Raw genomic sequence first — 23,026 nt, 5'->3', positions numbered from 1 at the left:
GGGGGGGGGGGGGGGCAAAAAACGCATCAGCAACAAAAAACACAACCCAATAAATGTCAGCCAGAAGGGAAAAAAAAGGACAAAAAAATATAGGAAAGAAATAGAAAATGGTGGAGAAAAAGATCTGAAAAACAGGGCCATTCACTGACTCATAGCAGGAAGAGTGGCTGCCTTGGGAGCTGGGCAGGAAAACTCTCCAGGTGTGCTAAGGGAGAGCACAGGCACAGCATGGAGCACCCCAGCTCCCCACAGAAGACCCACTGCCAGAGCAGCCCAGGAACCAGAGTTCAGCTGGAGGAGCTGTGGACTGCAAGTCCAAGCCTGGATCTGTGTGTCAGAGAGCAAGGAGGGGACTTGGGGTCACGGGAAAGGCTGGGGAAGGGGCAGCAGAGCCGCCCAGAGCTGCTCAGCTTGTCCTGTCCCCTCCCCGTGTTCCACCTCAGAGCTGCCCCAGGATGATCCTGGTGGGGACAGGAATGGGTTGGAGAAGGGAAGCAATCTGAGGCAGCACCTGAACTCGGTTACAGCCACAACCTCCTCCAGGAGTGGGTTTAGGCAGGGCAGGGGCAACTGCCACGCAAGGAAGGCTGAGGTGGTGATGTCACTGCTGGGTCACACCTTCGCACAGAAATCCCCTCTGCAGAGGACAAGTCCTTCAAACTATGGCCCAGTGAATGTGCTGGGGATGTGAAAACATTGTTCCTGTAACCACAAAAGCCGTGGCAAAGGGCTCAGTGAAGCACAGGGGAGGCTGATGCGCAGCAGAGAGAAGGGTAAGGAAGTCAAGCCCGCAGTCAGAGGCCAGCTGGAGGTGAGAGCTGGGGGTGCACAGAGAATAAAGTACCAAAACACAGGAGTTGAAACAGAACCTTCCTCTCCCACTGAGAAAAAAAAGTGCTGGAAAAACAAGCGAGATAAAAGTGCTTTTTCTTTTCCCCCCGGGAAAACTGACCCCTGTCTGTCCCCAGGCTGGAATCTCAGCTCTGTGCTTACCTGATGTCCTCACTCCCTGGCCTGCTGGGCACTTGGTGGCCTCGAAGCCAGGCTGTGGAGGTTGTTTTACTCAGCTAGGACTCACTGAAGTTGCCATCAAAGCCTCGGTGGGAACACCTCACCCCAAGCTCATTGTTTCCCTGACCTGAGTGGCTTTTGTCTTTCAGTTTAAAGCACCCCCTCCCTACACAGAGCCCTGGGTTAGGAAGGAGAGATCACCTTCTGAAGGGCCAGCCTGCTGCAAAGTCACCTGTTCTAAATAAAGCCGAGCTTTTAATGCTCCACTTGCAGTGGGATCCAACACCTCTGCAGCTCCCTGAGCTGCCACTGCACTAACCCAGAGAGCACAGGAGCTGCTGACGGCGACAGTCCTTGGTGAGAAAGGTTTGAGACACAAACACGAACTTCAGAGGCGGCAGAAGGAGCAGGAAACCACAGCAGAGGCTGCCAAATCACACCCCAAATCACTCGCGCGGCCTCGGGCCAGGAAGGGGCACAGCCTGGAATCCTGGCAGCTCTGCCACAACTCTGCTCCAGCTGATGTCCCCCCTGGGTTGGGACCCTCTCCAAGCCCAGACTCCCCACCCATCTTCACTTGCACACCCACTCACAGCCAGACACAGCAGAAGGTGCCTGTTCCCAACCCAGCGCCCCTTTACCTTTTTATTCCCTCCTCCAGGGACGTGGCTGATGTTATCTAAGGACCCGATTTTCGACTGCACCTTATCTTTGAAGTCCAGTTTCTCAGATTTCACCTCCACCTGGCCACCACCTGCAATAAAGAGCAGGGGGTGGGTGGGCAGCCAGGTCACTGAGCTCTCCCAGGATCCAGCACAAGGCCAAAGAGGGTACCTGGTTTGTGATGGATGTTGCCCAGGGAACCACATTTGGATGTCACGTGGCTCAGGTCGACTGGCTTGTAAACGATTTGAACCTGTCCGTAGGAGAGAGGAGAAAGGGATGAGCCCGTCGCCAGGATGGACTGGCTGGGGAGGGGGAGCACAACACACAGCGGCACCTGAGCTGGATTGGAGGGAAAGGACAGCTCACACCCCAGGAAGATTAATGATACAAAAGAAACCGTCATCAGAAATGGGAGATCATTAATGCCCGTGTGCAGTAGCCTCTTAACATGTCAGCATGCACGAGATCACCTCTCCACAGAGGGGGGGAGTAGAGGCAATTTTAAAGTGCTCAAGTGAGAGAGAAAGTGGAGTGGTAATTAATTAAGATTTGCATACACATCATCCAAAAGGAGGAGATATACCAGAGAGAAAACGTAAAAAATAAATACCTTTTCTGGTGTAAAACATAAAGCTTATGTCCACAAAAACTGAAAGAACAGAAATGATCAATGTGCACAGAACTTTCGAAAGAGTGACCAAAATATGCATTTCTGAAAAATGCTGTAACGGAAATAAGGGTTAAAAAAAAAAAGAGGAAAAAAAAAATAATAAAAAAAAAAGCAAAGCAAAGTCTAAATATCTGGAGATCACATCGTAAGAGATTAAAAATGTCATAAAACATCGAACCACAACAGCATTTCGCGATTATTTACGCTCTGCTCTTTTTCATCTGCTCGTCACGTCACTGTCTCAGAACAAGGGGCTGCAGCAACTCCACGGATCCCGCCCCACTCACGGACCGCGCGGGGCCGGTGGCCTCGGCCCACGGACACCGGGTGACACGGGACACACACACAGGAGGGACAGCAACGGGGGGGCTGTTTTAGCGCTACGTTAGCAGTTAAACACCACACCGGGGACACCGAGGGCTGCAGAGGGCTGGGAGCCCCCCCCGGGGACGGCAAACCAACCACGGCACACACACGGCAGCTACGGCAGGAGCAGGAGACAAGGGGGGGAGGAAACATCCCCATAACCCCATAAGTTACCTCAGACCCTGGTTTTGCACCCACACCTGGCTGTGGGTCAGCTGTTGCTGGGGTAAGTGGGGCTGTGCAGGAGGAACTGGATCACCAGCACCTCGGGGGTGTTTCTGGCTCTCGGGGACAGCCTGGGTTTCGCGGGGAGCATGTGCTGCTCTCCGTGTTTTCCCCCAGCACCACATTTGTGCCGCCCTCACAGATCTCGGGAAGGATGTGCCAGCACCAAAGGGAGCTCTGGAGAGGAGCTGACTCCTCCCTGCAGCCTCTGGACCAGCACAAAGGATTCGCCTCAGCCACTGCTCTCCATCGCACCCCAGAACCCCGTGCTGACTCAAAAACCCCAGGGGAAGGCACATCCTCCAGTTCTCACGTTGGCCACATCACTCTCAGAGCTGGGTGCTGGATTGTCAACACCCCTGAGAAACACTCCCCCTCCGTCACAGAGCCAGGAAAAGGAAGGGAGCAGGTCTGGCCCCACCAGCACAGAGCCCTGTGCTGACCTGCCTTGTCTCCGATGCTCACGCAGACCAAAAGGCACATTCAACAGGAGACAGGGAGAGGGGGGGAATGAACCCCCAGAGCCTGGGAGCACATCGTGGACACAGACACGGAGACAGAGTTGGGGAAAGGTCACACGTTTAATGCACTGGGCAGGACAGGAGCCAGGTTTGGTCAGAAGGCAGGAAAGGGACCCAAAAAGGGCAACTGGGGCCTTTCTAATCCCAGCTGTGACCCCAAAGGGCCTATGAACAATTCAGGCACCACTGAGACCTGGGACTGAAAGGTCTCCCATTTCCAGGGCAAACAGTGAGCAGTTGGAACTTTCTGCCATCATTCCAGTCCCTTTTTTGACAGACAGAACTCCATTATCCCTTCCCATCCTGCTGGGGAGGAGAGAAGGATCCTCCCCATCTTAGCAAGACAGGAAAAGGGGAACAGAGTAGTTTGCCTGGGAAATCAGTGCCAGAGACCTGGGAATCCCACCTTTCAGCACCAGGACAGCCCGTGCAGCCACGTCAGCACAAGGGCTTTGCTCCCAAAGAGCTCCCGCAGCCGGGCATAGATCACAGGGTTTTCAGTGCTGGCAGGGTCTGGGGAGGGATCACAACCCCCAGCCAAAAAATCCAGATCATTCTTAACCCAGTTCAGCTGCAACCGCTTGCCCATGGTGTGAGCTCTCCATGGACAAAGGGACGAGCTCAGCACGCCGTGCTCATCACTGGCCGCAGCACAGGGGATCTGTGGCCAACACCAACACACACCAGGCAGCCCAGCCAGGGCAGGACTCCGGGGTGAAGAAGAGGAACAACCATGGAACTGCTTCACAGGGGTCTGGGCTCCGCAGAGCAGCTCTTCTGGCCCGTGAAATAACTGCAGAATGACACCAGATTTAAGCTGCAAACCCAGCTGTGTCCCTGCCAGCATGTGCCAAGCCCTCTGCAAGGCTCAGTTTCTCAGGGAGGGCGTCCACAGAGATCAAGAAAAGCCCATGAAAAATCCATGGGGAACATCTGAGATGCTCCCTCAGACAGGTCACAGACCAGGCCCCCACAGGGTCTGCCTTGGCCCGTCGTCATTCCTGGTCCCAAACTGTCTCCAGTGGAACTGCTGTAAGTCCACCAAACTCTGTGGAGTTTCTCCAGGTTTCTGGCACAGTAAGTGAAAGCTGAGTCCAGTATTTATCTGGGAACAGCTGGAAATGCCAGCGTTCAAATCAATTAACTCAACAGTACTTTGGGCTCAGCCTCCATGGGCGCTGCCGGACACACTCGTTAGCAAGGAGAAGCTTAATATTTGCATGGATCACACTTGCCTGATGGGAATGGGCAGGAACCTGCACGTTCATCTGTTGGGCAGGATCGTGTCCAATTTAGCAGCACATTAAGCAGCGAGGACTGGGTCTGCCCATAAATTTACTCATCTCCTACATCACCGTCTGCCAGAGCCCCCAACCCGCAGACAACGAGGCTTTCAGCCTTCCAGGTAGTGCCAAACCCTGGAGTTACTGGGATGTTTTGTTACAGACATGGTTTGGACACGGGGCAGTTAGTTCTGTCCATGTCAGGCATGTCCAGGACTTGTTAGGGTTGTTCATCTCACCATGTCTTTTGGGTTAATGGGGTTAAATGACAGCACGTCCCCAATGGCTATGTGACAGCAGGGTGGCTGCAGATAGCATTGGTGATTAGTGTAACAACATGCCACTAAAATCAGGATTATCACAGTGCATTCAAAGTGTGAAGGTACTCACACTGCCTCCGCCCGGGATGTGTTTGATATTATCCTTTGAGCCACACCTGGATTGAACGTTGCTAAAGTCCAACTTCTTATTAACAATCTGCACCTTTGGTAGCCAGAAAAGAGTCATTGCACGTCACCAATAGCTATCTGATGGCAGGATCGCTGCAGATAGCATTGGCAGTTTAGTGTACACAACATGCCACTTATAATAAGAACTATTATAGAGCATTGAAAGTGTGAAGGTACTCACACTGCCTCCGCCCGGGATGTGTTTGATATTATCCTTTGAGCCACACTTGGATTGAACGCTGCTAAAGTCCAGCTTCTTATTAATAATCTGCACCTTTAGTAGCCAGAAAAGAGCGTGAGAAACAACGTGACCATCTGCAGCTTGACCATGTGTTACATCCCTAAAACCAGGAACCTGCCTTCCAGCGCCGAGAGCAAAAAAGGAGAATCTCTGCCTTGCTGCAGAGATTTGTGCTACTCCTGGGCTGGAAAGTGAAGGTGGAGGTGGGCAGGTTATAGCTAGAGATGGGATATGTCTGGGGGGTGGTGCAGCCCTGGCTCCCAGGCCACAAACACCAGCCAGAAATGAGCTCAGCCCATTTTGTTTCACTGAACAGAACGGGGAGCTTGCTGGGCAGCAAACCCTGCTGCAAGGCACTGAGACTCCACAGTGCTCTGAGACTCGGCTGCTGCAGAGCCTGTGGGAGGAGGAAGGATGGAGCTGAGAGAAAAATGCCTGCCCAGCCCCAGCTCCCATGTCTGGCATCCTGAGCCCCCTCTGGGACAGGCACACCTGGCCTCAGGCAAACAAGTCCTGCTGGCTAGGCTGGAGAGCAGGAGCTGCGTGTCCAGCACTGGGAAAAGACTCCTGAGCTCTGCTCTGCACAGGGCTCTCACTCCCTCTACAGTTACCAAGAGAAAGCAAACGCTGCCAGGGATGCAGTCCCATCCCAGCGAGGCAGCTCCAGGCCACAGGTGTGGTCTCCAGCCAGGAATTGCAGCCCCACATCAGGGATGCAGTGCCAGGCCAGGGAGGCAGCCCCACACCTGCAGTTTTCTGAAGCCCTGTGGGATGACAGGGGCAGCCCAGCCCACTTTCCCCAAAGCTCTGTGGCATATTCCCAATGCCACCTCCCATGGGAGAGAGGCTGGAAACAGCTCTGTGCCACAAGGGGAAACACATGCCATGCCAGCTACACCCTCCAGCCCCAAAGCCTTCCCTCCACACATGGATTTTTGTGCTAATGAAGCTGGTTCTATTTTGGGCTTGCTCTCCCCACTTGGCTGTGTAAGGGCAGCTAGGCTGGAGCGACCTCCTGCATCAGCTATTCCAGGCAAAACGAGGAGAAAGATTGTCCCTGCTCCTTCCCCCACACAATCTGGAGTGGCTTTACAACCTACACAGGTGTAAATGCAGGTAACAACCTGCAGGCCTGGGCCTGTCTGAAGCACAACCCCGTGAGAGGGACCATCCTGCAGTGTCACATCCCCTGGCCCTGGATGGCCCCGTCCCCAAAGCTGGCACCTCATCTCCATCCCAGCATTCCATCCCAGCCTGCTGCTGCCAGGAGAGCTATTCCCTGTTATTCCCTGCTTCTCCAGCACGAGAAGCACCAAGGTATGTGCCTCCAGCATGATTTTCCACATTCACATCAACTAATCCCACAAACCAGGACCCAGTTCTGCTAGACCAGGCTTTGCCAGAGCAGCATTCAGTGACCCAGTGACAACAGAAGTGCTCAGACCATGCAGAAACACTGGAAGAGACGTGGCTTGGCTGGCTCTTGGTGTGTGTTTCCCCATGTTCCCTTGCTTCTCTAGGCTGGGGGTTCTGGAATCTACATGGAAAGCAGGCTCCAAAACCCATTTCTGATTTCAGCCTAAAATCAAACTGGTGGGATCAGCCCCTTCTGCTCCAGCTGCAACCATTCTGTTGAGGGCAGCCCCGTGTCCAACAGAGCACCCAGCCATTCTCCCCTGCAAAGAGCAAGGAATTCTCCCAAATTCAGCTGCTCCCACTCTTTCAGTAACAACAACAAACACGTCTGACAGAGAAGCAGAGAGAGGGGAAAAAAAAAAACAACAACTTGTAAAAGCCGGATTAAAAAGAAACTAGTGAATAAATTAACCAATTTCCAGTGAACAGAAGGGTTCCTTCTAAAATCCCGTGAGAACGGGGTTTGTGGGGGTGGGAGGAAAATCCCATGACTTGTGCTAAGTGGGCAGGAGAGCTGAGGCCCCAAAAAGGACACGTGCTGCTCTGCTCATGACCAACAGCCCTGCCCAGGCTCCAGAGCCCCACCGGATTGTAGCACAAAGCCAGTAAATCTCCAGCCACAGCAGAAAACGCCGGGAAGGCCGTGGAAAAGCAGGCTGCCATTTCAAGGGGTGCAGAGGAGCCATCCCAAAGCCTCCCCCCTGCGCCAGAGGGGAACATTCAGAGCCGTGGAGGTCACACAAACAAAATGCCATGCACAGCACTCAGGGAACGGTTTGTTATGGCTCTGCAAGGTCTGTGAGCCAGGTAGTGTCACCCCTGGGACAGGCAGTGTCACCCCCAGGGCAGGCAGTGTCCCCTCAGAACAGGCAGTGTCACCCCTGGGACACGCAGTGTCCCTTGCCAGGCTTGCAGAATTTAACCCAAGACCCTCATTCCCAAGCACTTGCAACACGGAGGTCACTTTGCTGCTCGTGAAACAGCTTCTCTGGGTGTGAGAAGTGGTTGAAAGGACAGAAGTGCCACCAGTTCTGGCCATGCCACACTGCCCACGTAGCCACACAGCGCCCAAAGGCAGAACACAACCCGAAACCTTGCCAACAGAGCTGGATCCAAAATCCCAGTGTCTGGAAAAACTTGGGGTCTGAGCCTGGGCCCCTCAGGAGGAAGAGACAGCCCATCCTCCTGCTCACTAATGGAGGGACTGCTCCGGTCACGGTGTAGGATCCACAAACACAACCCTGATCCCGCCACTCCTGAGGGCTGCAGGTCACAACCTCCTGTCCCTAACTGGACAATCTGTCCCTAACTGGACACCACGAGGGAATGCCGTTCCCCTGGAAGCCACTCCACGAGATCCACACCACGAGCTCTCCGTGGGACAGCTGAGCTATGCTAATAAGCCAGGCAAGGAATTCCAGGCCAACCCAATCAACCCAAAACTCATAATCAGGCTGATGTTTGGCTGCCCACCGCCCACAGCTGCTGCTGCTGCTGCTCCAGGGAGGCTCTCCCACCCCGGATGGAGCATCCAGCACCCGCTGTCCCCACAGCCAAGGCCCCCCCTGGGGAAGCAGAGCCCACGTTTTTACCTTGCCACCTCCGGGCTGGTGCTTCAGGTTTTCAGTGGAGCCAATTTTGGACTTGACGTTTTTCAGGTCGGGCATGGGCGCGGCCGAGGGCTGGATGCGGGTCTTGGCAGAGGCCGGAGATTTCGGTGGGGTGCGAACCACTGCCACCTTCTTGGGCTCCCTGGCTGGTGGGGTGGGCAGAGAGGGGGTGCGGGAACGGCTGCCTGGAGTCCCGGGGGAGCCGGGACTGCTGTAACCGCTTCTGTCTCCAGACTTTGGCTGCTCACCTGGAGGTTGCAGACGGGGAGTGAGCACAGGGGGGGGGCAATCTGGGCACACACCACCCCCTTCCCTGCCCACTCCCTGCCTTTCTGGGGTCGGTGCCCCCCCGCTCCCAGAGCCCACCCCGCTATTCCCAGTGCACGGCCGCGCTTTCTTCTGCTCCGTTTTGAAGGAAAGGCTGTGATTTAAAGGCAATTTCCCGACATCTCAGAAGGAAGATGGTCAAAACTCCCCCCACCCGAGCGTGGCATTGGCATGCATGACGAATTACAGACAAAAGACACTCAAAACCACTTTCCTATCGGAAATTTGGAAGCATTTTCACATATTTTTTTTTCTCTCTGTAATTAAATAAGGCTGGTTGCTGAGCAGCTTTAGAACTGTCCCCCAGTTTGAAAAGCAAATGAAAGAAGAAGAGAAAACCCTTAAACATCACCTTTCTCAGTCTTTGCTGCTGCAGGAGGTGGTTTTTTCTGCTCCTTTCTGCCTGTTTGGTGAATGAGAAAGATGCTTAAACATAATAAAGCCAGAAAATTAATTGATTTAAGGTTTTATGGAGCTCCAGTTAAGTATGAAATATATATATATTCAGTGAAATGCACCATTTTAATGGAAATTCACAATGCCTGATGCTTTCTGGGGGTTTTCTTCTCTGAGAATAATAATGGGACTAATCTCCATTCCTGCAATCGAAGAATTGATCCTCTTGCCCCTGGTCTTAGTGAAATATTGTCAGTGAGAAAAGCGGTAGGTGGATTAAAAAGGGGATGCCTAAATCTTCCAAACTGGAGGGAATCCCAAAGGGATAAAGCAACTGCCCCCCTCTCCTACACGTGTACGAACCGAGCCAGCACCTGGAAAGGCTCACTCCAGAGGGCTCATCCCAGCTCCAGGAGAGGGCTGAGCGGTTCCCAACCCCCTGGCAGAGCTCAGCCACCCCCAGAGCTGCCTGGAGAGCTTGGGAGCACCACTGAGGCCATCCCCACACGGCTCCCACCGTCCACCTACCGGAGCTGGGGGGGGTCTTGGGGGCCGTGGGGGTCTTTGCCGGGATGCGCGTGGCGTTGGTGGAGTTCCTCTGCGCCTGCCCCGAGCGCGGCGTGCCCGTCTTCGTGCCACCCCTCATCTCCGGGCCCTGGGGACACGAGGGGGGGGGGGCTGTCAGGGATGGGCTGTCACCCCTCCTGGGTCAGAGCACACGAGACATGCCCCCAACCACACTGCTTCCTACACCAGGGTTCCCCACACCTGGAATGTGCTGGTTCTCACCTTGCCTCCCACAACAGCACCTGCTGCAGCCACTCCTGTGCTGGTGGAGTTGCTGTGACCTTTCCCTTGGCTTCAGCTGCACCGTTCACCACCCCCCTGGTTTAGCATGCAAAACTCCTCTGCTCTCTGAACTTCCATCACTTTGTTTCCTCTGTTCTGCTAAAATTGTTACAGAAGATACAGAAACTCAAGAGTGCGTTCAACTCCACTGTTCTCTCAATTTCGCCACTTTGTTTCCCCTGTTCTGCTAAAATTTCAGACAGAAGATAAATTTATCCATGAGTAGAGTGCCAGGCTTCAAACGCTGGGATATCCCCACCTACAGTACACCAGTGTCACACCTGCATCGCCTGTAATGTCAGCTAAAACTGCAATATCCTATCTACGGTCTCCTGGTCCTGCAGAAATCCTTCCCAAAGCTCTGAACTCACACATCCTCTTTCTGGTGACTCCTTAGTGCTGGTCAGTGTAAAAAGCTCACGGAAAACACAGAACTGAAAATTTACAGGCTGACTGGTCTCAAGGCTGGAGGGAGGCAGAGCAGAACCAGTAAAACCACATCCCATCATCTGTGAGTGGCACAGGTTGCCCAGAAAAGTGTGGTTGCCCCATCCCTGGAAGTGTCCAAGGCCAGGTTGGATGAGGTTTGGGGCAACCTGGGCTAGTTAGTGGAAGGTGTCCCTGCCCATGGCAGGGAGTGGGATTGGATGAGCTTTAAGATCCCTTCCAACCCAAACCATTGTGGGATTCTCTGATCCTACGTGACCTGCAATCCCTGTGCTTTCCCTCCCCACAGGTGTTATCTGGGTGAGCAAACACAACAAAGGGAAAACAGCCACGGATATGTGTGTGTTTCCTACAGCAGCACCTGGCAGGCCTGGCTGTGGAACACTGCAAACACATCTGCTGTTTTCCTGCCAATGCTCCTGTCAAACACAGATAAAGCTGCAAAACAGGGAAGAGCTTAAAGGGATCTGTGGAAACACCTCAAGGAGACCAGGTAACACCCTGCAGCAAGGAGCTATTTTTGCTCCACGTGCTGCTTCCTTCCAGCACCAAAACTGGAGCCAAACCTGGCCGTGGCCACGGGGAAGGTGAAGCACATCCCACCCTCTCCACGGGACAGCAGGGAGAGACTCAGCCAAGCACCATCCCTCAGGAATGCTTTAAGGTATTCCCCTTGGCCTCTCTCACATCCCATTTCCTTACCTTGGCTTTCATTTCTGGCGTTCCTGTACTGGCAGGTCGGGATGTGGCAGGAGAGACTCGCTTAGAGGCGGAAGCAGGGCTGGAGGGTGGTTTCGAAGGGGCTGTGCTAGAGGAGGTGTGTCGGTGGGGGGGGATGGAGGGTCTGTCCCCTGGGGGTTTGGCAGTGGAAGGTGAGGACTTCTTTAAAACGTGGAAACAAAATAAAACGGGAACAAAACAAAAATCAGCACGGGGAGGGAAACGAAAATGGGATCAGCAACGTAAAATAGGATTAGAAGGTGCAATGCGGAGCTGGGTGTGGGGTGGGTGTTAGGTGGCACTGCCAGGGCCCCATGGCTGCTCCAGCAGGTATGGGATACCCCAGCTATTCCTTCCACAGGGTGTAGTGACACCTGAGCCCCTTCCTGGGGACGGTGTCACCCTGTGACAGCCTGTCCTTGCTTCTGCCCTTCCACACCAGGGGCACATTTCACCCTCAGAACCCTCAGTTCAATCCCAAACCCTCCTCCTTCCTGGCAAAGGAACAGCACTACCAACACCAACGCTTCTGAGAGATGCAGGTGGCTGCTCCCAGGTCCCTCAACCCCATCCCACCTGCTCTGCCAAAGACACACCACTGGTTTTATCCAGGCTTGGTACCAAGTCTAACGCCCGGCCTGATACGACCCTGCCACGCTTCCCTAGAGAAAAACCCAATTTCACGCTGCTTGCAAATAATTCTACTCCTCACCCCTTAAACTGCCCCTCAGCTTGTCCATCATCCCCCTCAGGCACTAACCAAGCTAATGGCCGGATGAACTGAACCTCCTCCAAATCACCAGCGTGACAGACACCGTTAAACCTCTGCAATCTTAAACTCTGTTGATGATCCCTGTTGGCCCCTTCCAACTCAGGATATTCTATGATCTGCAAGGCCTGGATTATTCAATTTAATGTTTTAATTACATGTTTTGCTCTCTTCACTGTCGTACTCCTCGTCCCCAGTACAGTCTTGAGTCTGTCCCAAAGGCAGCTGCTGCTTTCCAGTGCTGGGCTGAGAAAATGATTTCTCCAACCCCACACCCAACCCCCTTGAGCCACGTGTTTGATTTGGATCATTTCCTCACCCTCAAAGAACCCCTTGGATTGCACCATCCAAACCAGCATGAGGGAAGAAAAAAATAAAACCACTGTTGAAAAACAAATGGAAGAATGGAAGGGAATGGGGAAGGTTTCCTAAGAGGCACAACTGCAGGCCAGGAGAGCAGGAGAGCAGCCAGGAACATGCACAGGTGTCACCTCTGGCTTTATTTTTTAGCTCACCTTGGGTTTCTTTTCATCAGCTTCGGTCCCTTCCTTGTCAACACGACCTGACAAAGGGAAACACAACAGTTACACTTCTTGGGACTGGTCACGAGCTCCAGAGAGATGACAACACACGTGCTGAGGGTTGTTCCCTGTCCCTGCTCTGCCTTGAACTACAATCTATTCCTAGAACTATACTACAAAGTCACCATTTCTTGCAGAAATCCTTCCACATGGTAAACACATTCTTTCTGGGTTAACAGATGATGCCGTGTTAGTCATCACCCAGAGCAGACACACCAGCGAGGGTTCTGTGAGAGCATTTCACCCAGATCCGCACCCAGATCCAGCAGGATCCGTCCAGTTCAGGACAGAAAGTTCCCTTCAACGAGTCTCCCTCTCCAAAACACCCACTGGTTCCAGCAATTATATAAATAAAGACTCAAACCAAAGGACGCCCCGATCCAGCAGCACCGTGACCTCATTTAAGGTGGCTGTTCAGAGTGCTGGCTTTGCAGAGCACTTTTATCCCTGGATGTTGTTAATTCCCATCTCTCCTGACACACTGCTCTCTGCCTCCCAGCACAGTGCCCCTTCCACCTGGGTCAGTCTAATTAGGAGATTAAAAATGGGGAGGAAGTACTGTTTGTAGTACAAGGCACTCATAACAGAGCCCTTTTTTCCCTGTCTTCAGCTGATTCCTCCCCAGTCTGGGAGGAAAAGCTGCAGATATTTTTCCCAGTGTTTGGAAACTTGTCCTGGGGGGTCAGCCCTTTCCTGGTGACGTGGGCAATGCTGTTAATCCAACACTGGCCCAATCCCAGAGCTACTGGAGGCACCTCCCCTCCCAAATTCAGTTACTCTGCAGATTGGAGCAAGGCTGGAGCTGAACAGCCACGGAGTATCTGTGTCTTTGAAGGGAAAGACCATTAAATAATTGAATTTCTCCTACTGAATCAGAAGCTGGTTGGCTCTGGGCAATGCACCCCCACCCCACCATCATTCCAGGCTCCAGTGCAAGCCATGCCCGTGCCCTGCAGCACACGTGGGAAGCTTCCCACTGCCGATTCCATAGGGAACAACGAGAAATATGTTATGAGCTTTAGCTCCAGTGGAAAAAGCTCCATCAACAATTTCTTCCTGAGCCCCACGCAGCAAAGAGCACGTTCTGCCTGCCACAAACCAGAGCAGCATTCCCAGGATAATGGAGGCAGCCAAGGCAGCTTTTGGGATGAGGAACTGCGGGAAAAGGCAGAGCTTCCCCCAGGATAGACCCTGAGCAGCCAGAGCTGAGGCACAACGCTCTGAGACACCAGCGTGTGTCCTGCTGTGTTAGCACAACTCGTGACAAAACCTGCAACTGGACACTGAGCAGGGCCTCCAGTGACATTCCTGAGCCTCAGGAGGGGTGGAAAACAGCTTTGGAGTAAGGAAGAGTCTAAGGGATGCTCGTGCATTCAGCGGTGAACTCAAACCCTCACCCAAAACAGCCCAGCCCTACAGGTTGTAAGATGCCTCCACGCACACAGGCAGCTCCCACTGAACCCCCCAGATACTGGAACACCCAGGGACATCCCATCCAGAGCCGGGATTGGAGCAGGATGCTTTGGAAGAGCAATAGACATGCCTGGCAGAGGGGAAAGGCCCAGCTGGCTGCAGGCCTCGCCTCCAGCAGCACTCAGGATATTTAAGGGGAAAGTACAAGAAAAGGGATCAGCGCGGGGCTTCTCCACGGTTAGACCTGCCATCCTTGCCTTTTTCCTCCTCCCTCCTCTTTAGGAAAGGCAATTCCAAGAGTTATTGGACCAGACATGCAAACCAGATGGGACGTGTCCTGCCGGGACGAGCCGCAGATTGCGCCAGGTCAGCCCCGCTCCAGCAGGCCGGAACCACGTCCATCCGGCCTTCATCTTCCCTGGGAAGGTGCAAGGTGGGAGTCAAGGCCCCCACCCAGCAGATCCAAAGAAATCAAACTAAAAAAAAAAAAAAAAAAAGCAGGACTGGGGACACGCCAGCGCCATGCAAGGGACGCGACACCGAAGCGCGAGGGTCTGGGGAGTCCAACCCCGGATTAAATAAGGGGGGGAAGGACGGGGAGGGAGCAGCAGCGGCGCGGTGGAGGTCAGTTCACAGCGCAGGTCCAGGCCATTTCCAAGCAGCAGGACTCGAGGAGGCAGCAAGCTGCGGTGCTGGATCGGGCAGCCTTGTTGGGAGGCAGCCACCGGTGAGCCGAGGGCAGCAAACGGAGCACACACCTTTGAGGAGGGGGACGCGGCTGGCTTTGTCTGCAGAGAGGGCACTGGGCTTCTTCTTGGGCGTCTGACACTCTCCTGTATCCGGCACAACCTCAGCATCTTTGTCTTCCACATCCCCTTTTACCTCAGAAGGGAGTTTGGCTGTTTCTAGCAAGGGTCCAGAATCTTCTCCCTCCCCGGGCTCAGCTTCTTTTTGGGGGGTGATTTCAGAAGGCTCTGATGGGGTGACGTCTGTACCTCCTTCACCCCCCAATGGCTTTTCCTTCTCCTCTTGGTCCTCTCCTGCTTTCTGTGACTGAGTTTCAACCACAGGTGCCTCTCTTGGGGTGTCTCTGGGGACATCTTTGGACTCTTCTCTATCACGTTCTTCAAGAAGAGTCTCCTTGGCTGTCGCTGGACATGAACGTGTGCCAGGTCCTGGTGAAACCAGCAATTCCTGCTCGGAAGTTTCATCAATATCACGATCCTCATCCCTCTCCCGCCCACTGGAATCTTCTTTCAGTGGGGCTTTGGTGTACAGAGGAGGTGGTCCATCCTTATGGTCACCTGTGCCACCTGCTCCTGCCAGCACATCCCGACCCAGCTCTGGTTCCACACCGATGCCTTCTCTGCCTCCATGATCCCACAACTCACTGCTGTCCTCGGGTGCTCTGGAGCCCTGGTACATGTCCAGGGGGATTGGGATGGTGACCTCAATTCTGGTGGGAGCAGCTGCTGGAGCCTTTGTTTCACGTGACAGGAGTGGCTGCTGAAGGCCCCCAGGTCCCTGCTTTGGGGGTTGGTTTTCTCCTTTCACTGCCTCTCCCACACACTCCTGAGGGCCGGGCTGGAGCTTTGGAGAGCTCGGCTCCCCTGGAGCTGAAGACGTGGGGTACGAAGCAGGGGCAAAAAATTAGCACAGGCATGTCAAACAGTCAGAGACACTGAGAGACTGAGGATTTCTACTGCCAGCTGAGAGGATAATGGAAGTCCCACACCGCCCCACTGAACAGACAGCTCGCTGCCACAGTGGTTTCTGCCTTTAAAGAAACTCCCCGTGGGAATCACAAACAGTGACAGCCACAGTGCATGGGAGACCAGATTCCTTCCTGGACCTGACCTTGGAGGTGTCCAGGTCCACACCTGCACTCCACGAGCTGGCTCAGCTGTAGAAATTTCCAGAAGCCAAGAACATGCCCATTTTCCAACCTAACACCACCACAGGACCGTGGGATTGCTGGTCAGTGCTCACCTCTTCCTGCCTCAAGGGCCTGAACAAAACAGGTCAGACCCTTCCCCTCCTCCCTGGGCTCACAAAATCCCCTTCGGGAGATGTTCAGGCACACACAGCACCTGTCAGAGCTCAAACCATCCCTGCTCTGCTCTCCAGGTCATTCCAGCTGCCCATAGGCGTGGAGAAGAGCACTCCCCACGTCTCCTCTCTTATTTATTTCATCATCCAGCAGAGCAGCAGCCACGGGGAAAGGGCTGGGAGGAAAAATGAAGTTGTAGTGATTTTGGACTGAGACTCATCAGAGTTAAGTGATATATCCCACTCAAGCTGGAGCTTTTTCTGTTGGAAATTCATTCAGCTGAAGCAAAGATGCACTGAACAATGGAGAATTCACCTGGACAGAGGTAAACTGCTTTAAAGTCAACTGTCCCGGTAAGAATGTGCCTGCTGTACTATGAATTTGCCCAGCCTCAAAGACTCTTAGGTCTTTTTTGAGCACTGCTCAGGTAAACCAAAGGGCCCTGCAGTACTGAGATCACAACTGTGGCTTTGGCAGATGAACAAACAAGACCAAAACAAGAAAAGATGAAGTCAAGACTGATTTGATCTTTCGTCGACATCCTCCCCTTTTTTAAGGGAATATCATGGTTTAAGTGAAACCACCACGCAGACACCTTGGAAACTGTGGTTTAAAAGAAATCTTCACTTGGCCCCTACTGGAAGGCAATATTTGAAATATGGCATCAAGAAACACCTTTTATAATCAGGGGGATTTGAAGTGCTCACGCAGCAGCCAGCAGGACAACCTGGCTCGTTTCTTCTGCAAAGGAACATCGTGACCACTAATGAGCAGCAGTGCAGGGACGTGGACAGGCAGTTCATGAGCTGTGCTTCCAAATTCCAGGATTTTCCAGGGTTGGTTTTTTTTTTTTTTTTTGAGGCAAATCTGCAGCACAGGGTCAATGCCAAACTGGGAATCAGAGGATGCTTCTCCCCCACCTGAGACTCCAAAAGCATTTTAAGATGCTCCATCTGCACTACAAACACTGTATTTTTTTTTTAAACCCCCACATCAGGTAGGTACCAATGAGACACCCAAGGCTCTGCGTGTCAATAACCACATTTTCCTCTGAATCAAAGAGAACCATTAAAAGGAAGCAGGACATTATTAAAAGCCCACTTTAAGAGATGGAACAATTTACAAAGAACCTAGAAATGCCATGTATAGGTTTAGTCAGAGCTCCAACTCGCTGTGTGGCTCCATATCTGACAGCTCAAAGACCCCAGGACAGGACAGAGAGGTCTCAGCAAAAATCTGGTGAGAAACAGCACTAAAACCAGCGGAGAGAGAAGAGGGAACTTCACCCCCCTCCTGATAAGTCCTGATTGCTATTTTATAATGGCACCACTACTTCAAATACAGAAGAGCAGCCAGTCCAAAATCCACTGGCCAGGCAAGCAAAGGTTCTGTTTTAACTGCAGGGAGCAGGGTGGACAGAGCTGTGGAGAGCAAAGACAAGCTGCATTCTGCCCTGAGTTGAGAAGGCAAAGACCTATTTACTCCTGTGAAAGACATGGATGTCTAAATGCACTAATGGAGCCATGAGGAAGAGACCCTGCCCAACCAGAGGGGTTTGTTGTGTTCACTGTGCAGAAAACTGTCTCAGAAAATGGAGTTTCACCGAGAGTTCAAACAGCAAATTAGGGCTGTGGTGTGGAGGCAACACAGCAACATCACGGGGAGTCTGAATCCCTAACTCTGCCCCGGTGGGCATGGAATTAAGCCAGCACTGGGTGCTTTGGGAAAACCCCATCCTGAAGTTTTCCATCATGTCTGAACAGAGCAGAGTCAAGAGAGGCTTTCCAGGTAGCCAAGACATCCTGGATAATCCTTGGCTCATCTGAGCAGACACAATTAATGCTCTGAAAGCACTTGCTGCCCACTATGTCTGACTTGGCCACTTCCCTAAGACTGGGATGAGGAAAACCAACCCTTAATGCTGAAGTCAGGGCGTCAGTGAGTAGGTTTGAAACATGTTTTACATTACAATGACACGGCAACTAAACAATTCACCGATCTCATGCGTGACATGCAGGGCCCACACTGCCTCTGTTCAGCGTGAGCAGTTCCTCCTGGTCATGGCACAACATCCCAGCTCTGTCCATCAGCTTTTCCAGCCTGGACAATGCCCTGGTTTTGCAACTGGACAAACAAGCACCATGGCTCTGGCCTTCTGAGAGAGAAATGTGGTGCATGAGAAGCTGCAGTCACCTGAAATGGGTATGTCTGAACATTCCAAGCGTGGACGACCCTTCCCTGTCGGGAAGAGGGAGAACTGCACGAGAACTGCTGCGCAGTGTGCAGAGCATTTCATCACAGAACAAAATTCCCAAGCCACCAGCAACCACGTGGGCAGCGATAACTGGACCCAGGGACAGATGATTCACCCACCTTGAGTGTCATCTCCTGCAGCGTGGTCCTCCAGGTTGGGAGTGGCTCCTACGCCCGCCTCTTCAGCTGCTCCCAGGTCAGAGGAACAAGGGGAAAAACAGGATCAAAACAAGAGTTAAATTGAAGTGTGTGCCTGGAGAATTTATTTGCCTCCCTTCTGATGCTGCCCATCAGACTGGGCATGATCTCTGCTGTGTCATGAGCAGGGCAGGATCAGAAAGGAAATCACTCCACAGCGATGATGGGTCTGGATAGATCTGCTCAGCCTGTGCTGTACCAGACAGGAGGAGTGTTCCACCAACTCACACATCCTACATGGCAGGTTAGTACAAGCTCTTTCAGGCAGGAAACAGGTTATTAAGGAGCAAGGACACTTGTGGATCTATATCCCCTCTTCTACCCCCACCTACCCTTTATGAAGCCAGCAGCACTCACACAGATGTCTCTTACCTGAGCCCACCTTCTTGGTGTCTACTGCCCACCTCACCACAATGAACCCTGTCAAGGCTGTGTGAGACCAGTAATTCCAAGCCTGATATAAATCTGACACTTCAGGAATACTGGAACAGCAGAGAAGCACAGTCTTCTTCACAGCGATCACGGTTTGCCTCTCTCAAGATTTTTCCAATTTATTCTATGAGTACTTTCAGACCAGCTTAAACACTTATACCTGCATGTCACATTCTCTGGTCCAACCAGAACTTCCTCTGTTTCCCTGTATTTTTTTTTTCCCAGGAGCTCAGCACACACTGGCTCCCTGGTACAGTCAGGTCTTGCACCAGGGTCTGCACATCCTTGCAAGCACTTTGTGTCCCATTCCCAGGGCTCCACCAGCAGCGTGGGGACTGGAGGCAGATGGATTTCACTGCTGTGGGTGTGTTTCAGTGTTTGGCATTACCAGAAACCCTTTTCCACCCGCTGCCTTTCTCAGGTCCTGCCTGATGCTCCCAGGAAAAGCCACTGGCTATGGCACAGAGGACACATACTCGTTCTCCACACGCAGACCTGTCCCTCCCCACATCTCCTGCCCTCTCCCACCCACACAGCACCGCTGCAGTCACTCCCTGCTCTGCCTCTGGAAGGCACCATCCCTCCTTTGGAAAACCAGGCCCAGGTGCAGTGATTCCCCACAGGCCATTCAGGCTGAATTAGCCACTTCATTTCCTCTGCATTATCCTTAAAAGCACTGCTGCAGTGGCCTGGTTTTCACCTGCCACTCCAAAGACACCCGCGAGGGCTCCGGGACGGGCACTGAGGGCCTGCAGAGAGCGGGATGAGGGGCTGCTGGAAAAGAGGGGCTGGAACCACCCGGATCTGCTCAGCCTGAAGGTGGGAGGCAAAGCCACCCCAGAAAAGATTGTCAGATGCGGAGCTGAGAAAGGAGAAGAGAAAGCTGAGAGTTTCCCTCGGGATGGGGAAGGCAAGAGGACAACTGTAAGCCGGGAATTTTTTGGAGAGAAGGAAGAAGCAGCGTCAGGAGCAAAGCGTCCCTGCGAGAGGTTCCATGGTGTCACCTCACAGCACTAACCAGTCCAGCTCTCTCTGCTCTGTCTGCATCAAAGGTGGAACTGCACCTTGGTCTCCCTCACCTGTGGTTCCTTCTGGGATCTCCCCGTGCTGTTCCACACCACCCTGATCCTCGTGGTCTCCTTCCTCCACTAAAGGTGCTGTGGCATCTGAAAAACAACGCAGCTTTCACACACCTGTCGGGTGGCAGAGCCCTGTGGAGGCCAGGACGTGCCAGAAGAACCTTTTTGCTCAGAGAAGCACTCGACTCCCTCCCTTCAGCCAGTGGAGCTCGTGGAGGGGGACAAACCAAGCATGACACAGCAAACCCAGTATCATGGGGACACCACGAGCTGCCCCTCTGCCACACAAAGTGCCACAGCACACTCCTTATGCTTCTGAAGGCTTTGCCATAAGCTCTATCCGAAAATCCACAGCCAAAAGCAGCCACTGGTGCCTGATCCACGCGCACAGCGATGCTGCCTGCACTGGGACATCATTGGTCTGGAGCAGAGCAGCTCCCAGGGGATACCTTCACAAACCATCCCAGCACTCTGGGCAGCTCTGGGATACACAGACAGACACCTGGCTCCATCTACCACAGGGATGTCTGCTCCTCCTGACAGTACCAATCCAACGGGAAAGAGGGGTGGTATCCCCTCCTGCACCAGCCAGCTTTTACATCCTGATTTCCTGAGCCACTTCACAATCAGACAACCCACACCTCCAGCAGGGCAGGGCTGGGACTGCTCAGCATCTCTGTCCACCTCTCCTTTCTTTTAGACCAATTTTGCAAGCTAACAGCTTTACCTGAAGTCTCCAAAGGCAGATACTTGGGATTAAAACACCCGAGGAACACACGAGGTGCAGTTAATTGAAATGGTGAACAAGTCTCTGGACCACTTTGGAATGAGTTTCTTTCTACAAACATGACAACCAGGTAACACTCCAGAGCATCACAGGCACGGCTTGAGTCCTACAACCACAACCTTCCCATCAGCATGAAGTTTGGTTTTATGTAGGGAGCCTGCCCAGCTCATCATTCCAGCAGGAATCTCACTGTACTAATGAACACACAGAGGGGGCAACAAAAACCAGCTGGCTCCAGAAGGGAACTCAGCAAACAGGACCTGCTGCCAGTGCTTGGGGGAGCACAGCGACACAAACCTGTGTCACAAAACCTCGTAAAAAATCCGCAGGAAACAAACCCTGAGCTGTGACAAACACTTCACCTTCTCTTGCCTTCCAGCCCACCTTCAGAGCTCATTATCTCATTCCGCAGCACGGCAAACATCCCTGAGTGATGAGACTAAGGAAGAGCTTTTTTCCAAGAGAAACCCCACCAGGACACGGCACGGCGAGTTCCTTTGGGCGAGGATTTACCACGACCCCGTCCATCATGGTTTCAAAGCAGTAAGTCAAAGAGCTCCCACCTTCTGTAGTTGGGGTGCTCTTAGCGTCAGATGTTTCGGAAACAGGCTCATCCGATCCATCATCGACTGGTATCTGAAGGGGATAGCCTGGAAAACATTCAAATACTTACAACGAGTCCTTGGCTACGGATTAGGGCCTGTGTGTTACCAACTCTGATCGCCCAGACCCACAGCAGCAAGAGACCGTGACTGGAGAGGGAAAACCACCCGAACTAAAAGCAAGCAAAGCGTGAAAATGCCAACCAAAAGCACCGGTGTCATCACCAAAAGGGACAAGCGGAAACCCATCAGCAAAAGAAAAGCCCAGTGAACCGGACAGGCAGAAACAGCAAAGCATGGCAGGAGCAGGCAAGGAGATCGTAGCAACGTAAGGAGGAAAGATGTGCAGCTCCTGAGTCACTGTTGTCCTCTCTGGGGCCCTCAGCTCCCTCCCAGAGCACTCCCACGACTGCAAACCAGCCCAGGATCAGTGCAGGACAACAAGCTGGGCCAAGAGGTGGTGGCAAAAGTCTTTTGGAAGAGCAGGGCAAGAGGCACAAGTCTCCTCTCAGCAAAGGGTCGAGGCAAATCAAATAATGAGAGCTGGAAAAACTGACTTAGGAAAGAAGAAGCAAAATCCCTGGGAAGCTGATGAGCAAAACAAGCTGAGAGGAGCTGTCGGCCTGCAATGCATTACAGAGCCCGGGATGAATGGATGCTGTGGGTTCTCTCCAGGGCAGAGGCAATCCATTTATGTAAGGGGTGTCCAAAGCACCTCAAGAAAAGAAAATTAAAGATGATGTTTATGTGCAGCGTGGCCAGGAGTGAGTCCCACCAGGTTTGTGAGTGCTGTGAGCGTTTCCAAGCTCGATTGTGGAACGCGGTGGAATGAGAAAGGAAAGGCCTCTGGAGAAATGCAGGTCTGAAATATGGGGAGGAAGACTCTGGCATGGCCCCCGCTCCCAGAGCTCTCTCTGTTCAGTTGTCCCCAGGTCCCTGTGCAGGTGAGGGAAGCAGGCAGCAAGCAGCATCCTCGAGCTGTGACCCCAAATAAAAGCAGTGCTGTGTTTTTAGAGCAAACCGAGGAGTGAACACAAACACACAGTCGCAAAGCTGCAGCAGTAAGATCCTCCCTAGCCTGGGTACCAGGGGTTATTCTGCTGCTGCTGGGCAATGATAACCCAGAGCAGCATTTTCCTAAGACTGTAAATGCTGGAGTATCTTCTGGCTGCAGCCAGATGATCCATCCTTCCACACACATATTCCCTCTCCTGGCTGTCCCCAAGGACCCCTGGCACCACCACGCTGTTCCCACTCCCCCTGCTTAGATCAGCAGTGGGCAAGGCAGGTCCTTTCACCATCTCCTGGGCGTGCTCACCTGAGGAGAAGTGTTTTTCCTGGCCAGGTGCGTGATCCTCCATCATGGTGATGTCCTGAGGCTGCTCCGCTACCTCTCAGCAAAGGTTCCTGATGAGAGTAAAAAACAAGCAGCCATTAGGCAAAACCTGGCACAACAGGAGAGCAAAGGAAAGGTTTAAGTGTTCCTGCTCAAGGGAAATGCGTGCCAGTCACTGCATCCCTCATAACTTCTGCCCAGCTGCATCCGAATTCCACGGGTATTTAGGATGTGCCAAGCCAAATTTCCATCCTGGTGCACACAGGACACTGCTCAGCCACCACGCTGTCCCAGGAGATCACTGGGAGCAGCAGGGTAAGTTGTAGGTG

The 23,026-nt window shown here is 53.0% G+C and overlaps 1 protein-coding gene across 17 annotated transcripts in view; it reads right to left on the bottom strand.

The window, feature by feature from the left end:
• The window catches only part of MAPT (microtubule associated protein tau), a 26,940-nt gene extending 4,143 nt beyond the window's left edge, over positions 1-22,797 (bottom strand). For 2 of the 17 annotated variants that reach the window (XM_027908856.1, XM_027908857.1), the window contains exons 1-13: positions 22,680-22,796; positions 21,323-21,409; positions 19,973-20,059; positions 18,384-18,449; positions 12,482-12,528; positions 11,180-11,359; positions 9,710-9,836; positions 9,138-9,188; positions 8,441-8,706; positions 5,373-5,465; positions 5,133-5,225; positions 1,846-1,927; positions 1,653-1,765 (exon numbers count right to left, since the gene is read on the bottom strand). In XM_027908856.1, the coding sequence (XP_027764657.1) occupies positions 1,653-1,765; positions 1,846-1,927; positions 5,133-5,225; positions 5,373-5,465; positions 8,441-8,706; positions 9,138-9,188; positions 9,710-9,836; positions 11,180-11,359; positions 12,482-12,528; positions 18,384-18,449; positions 19,973-20,059; positions 21,323-21,409; positions 22,680-22,725 (1,338 nt within the window). In that variant the 5' untranslated portion in view covers positions 22,726-22,796. Of the gene's footprint in view, positions 1-1,652; positions 1,766-1,845; positions 1,928-5,132; positions 5,226-5,372; positions 5,466-8,440; positions 8,707-9,137; positions 9,189-9,709; positions 9,837-11,179; positions 11,360-12,481; positions 12,529-14,718; positions 15,571-18,383; positions 18,450-19,972; positions 20,060-21,322; positions 21,410-22,679 lie in introns of all 17 variants that reach the window. The other 15 variants (XM_027908852.1, XM_027908853.1, XM_027908855.1 and 12 more) reach the window with 15 other exon arrangements.
• Between the last annotated feature and the right edge of the window lie 229 nt (positions 22,798-23,026).

The sequence above is a fragment of the Empidonax traillii genome, unplaced genomic scaffold (genome assembly GCF_003031625.1).
Source record: "Empidonax traillii isolate 1590-97213 ecotype Southwest subspecies unplaced genomic scaffold, ASM303162v1 scaffold1869:size106678, whole genome shotgun sequence".
NCBI lineage: Eukaryota > Metazoa > Chordata > Aves > Passeriformes > Tyrannidae > Empidonax > Empidonax traillii.
This window is presented reverse-complemented; position numbering and strand designations above follow the sequence as displayed.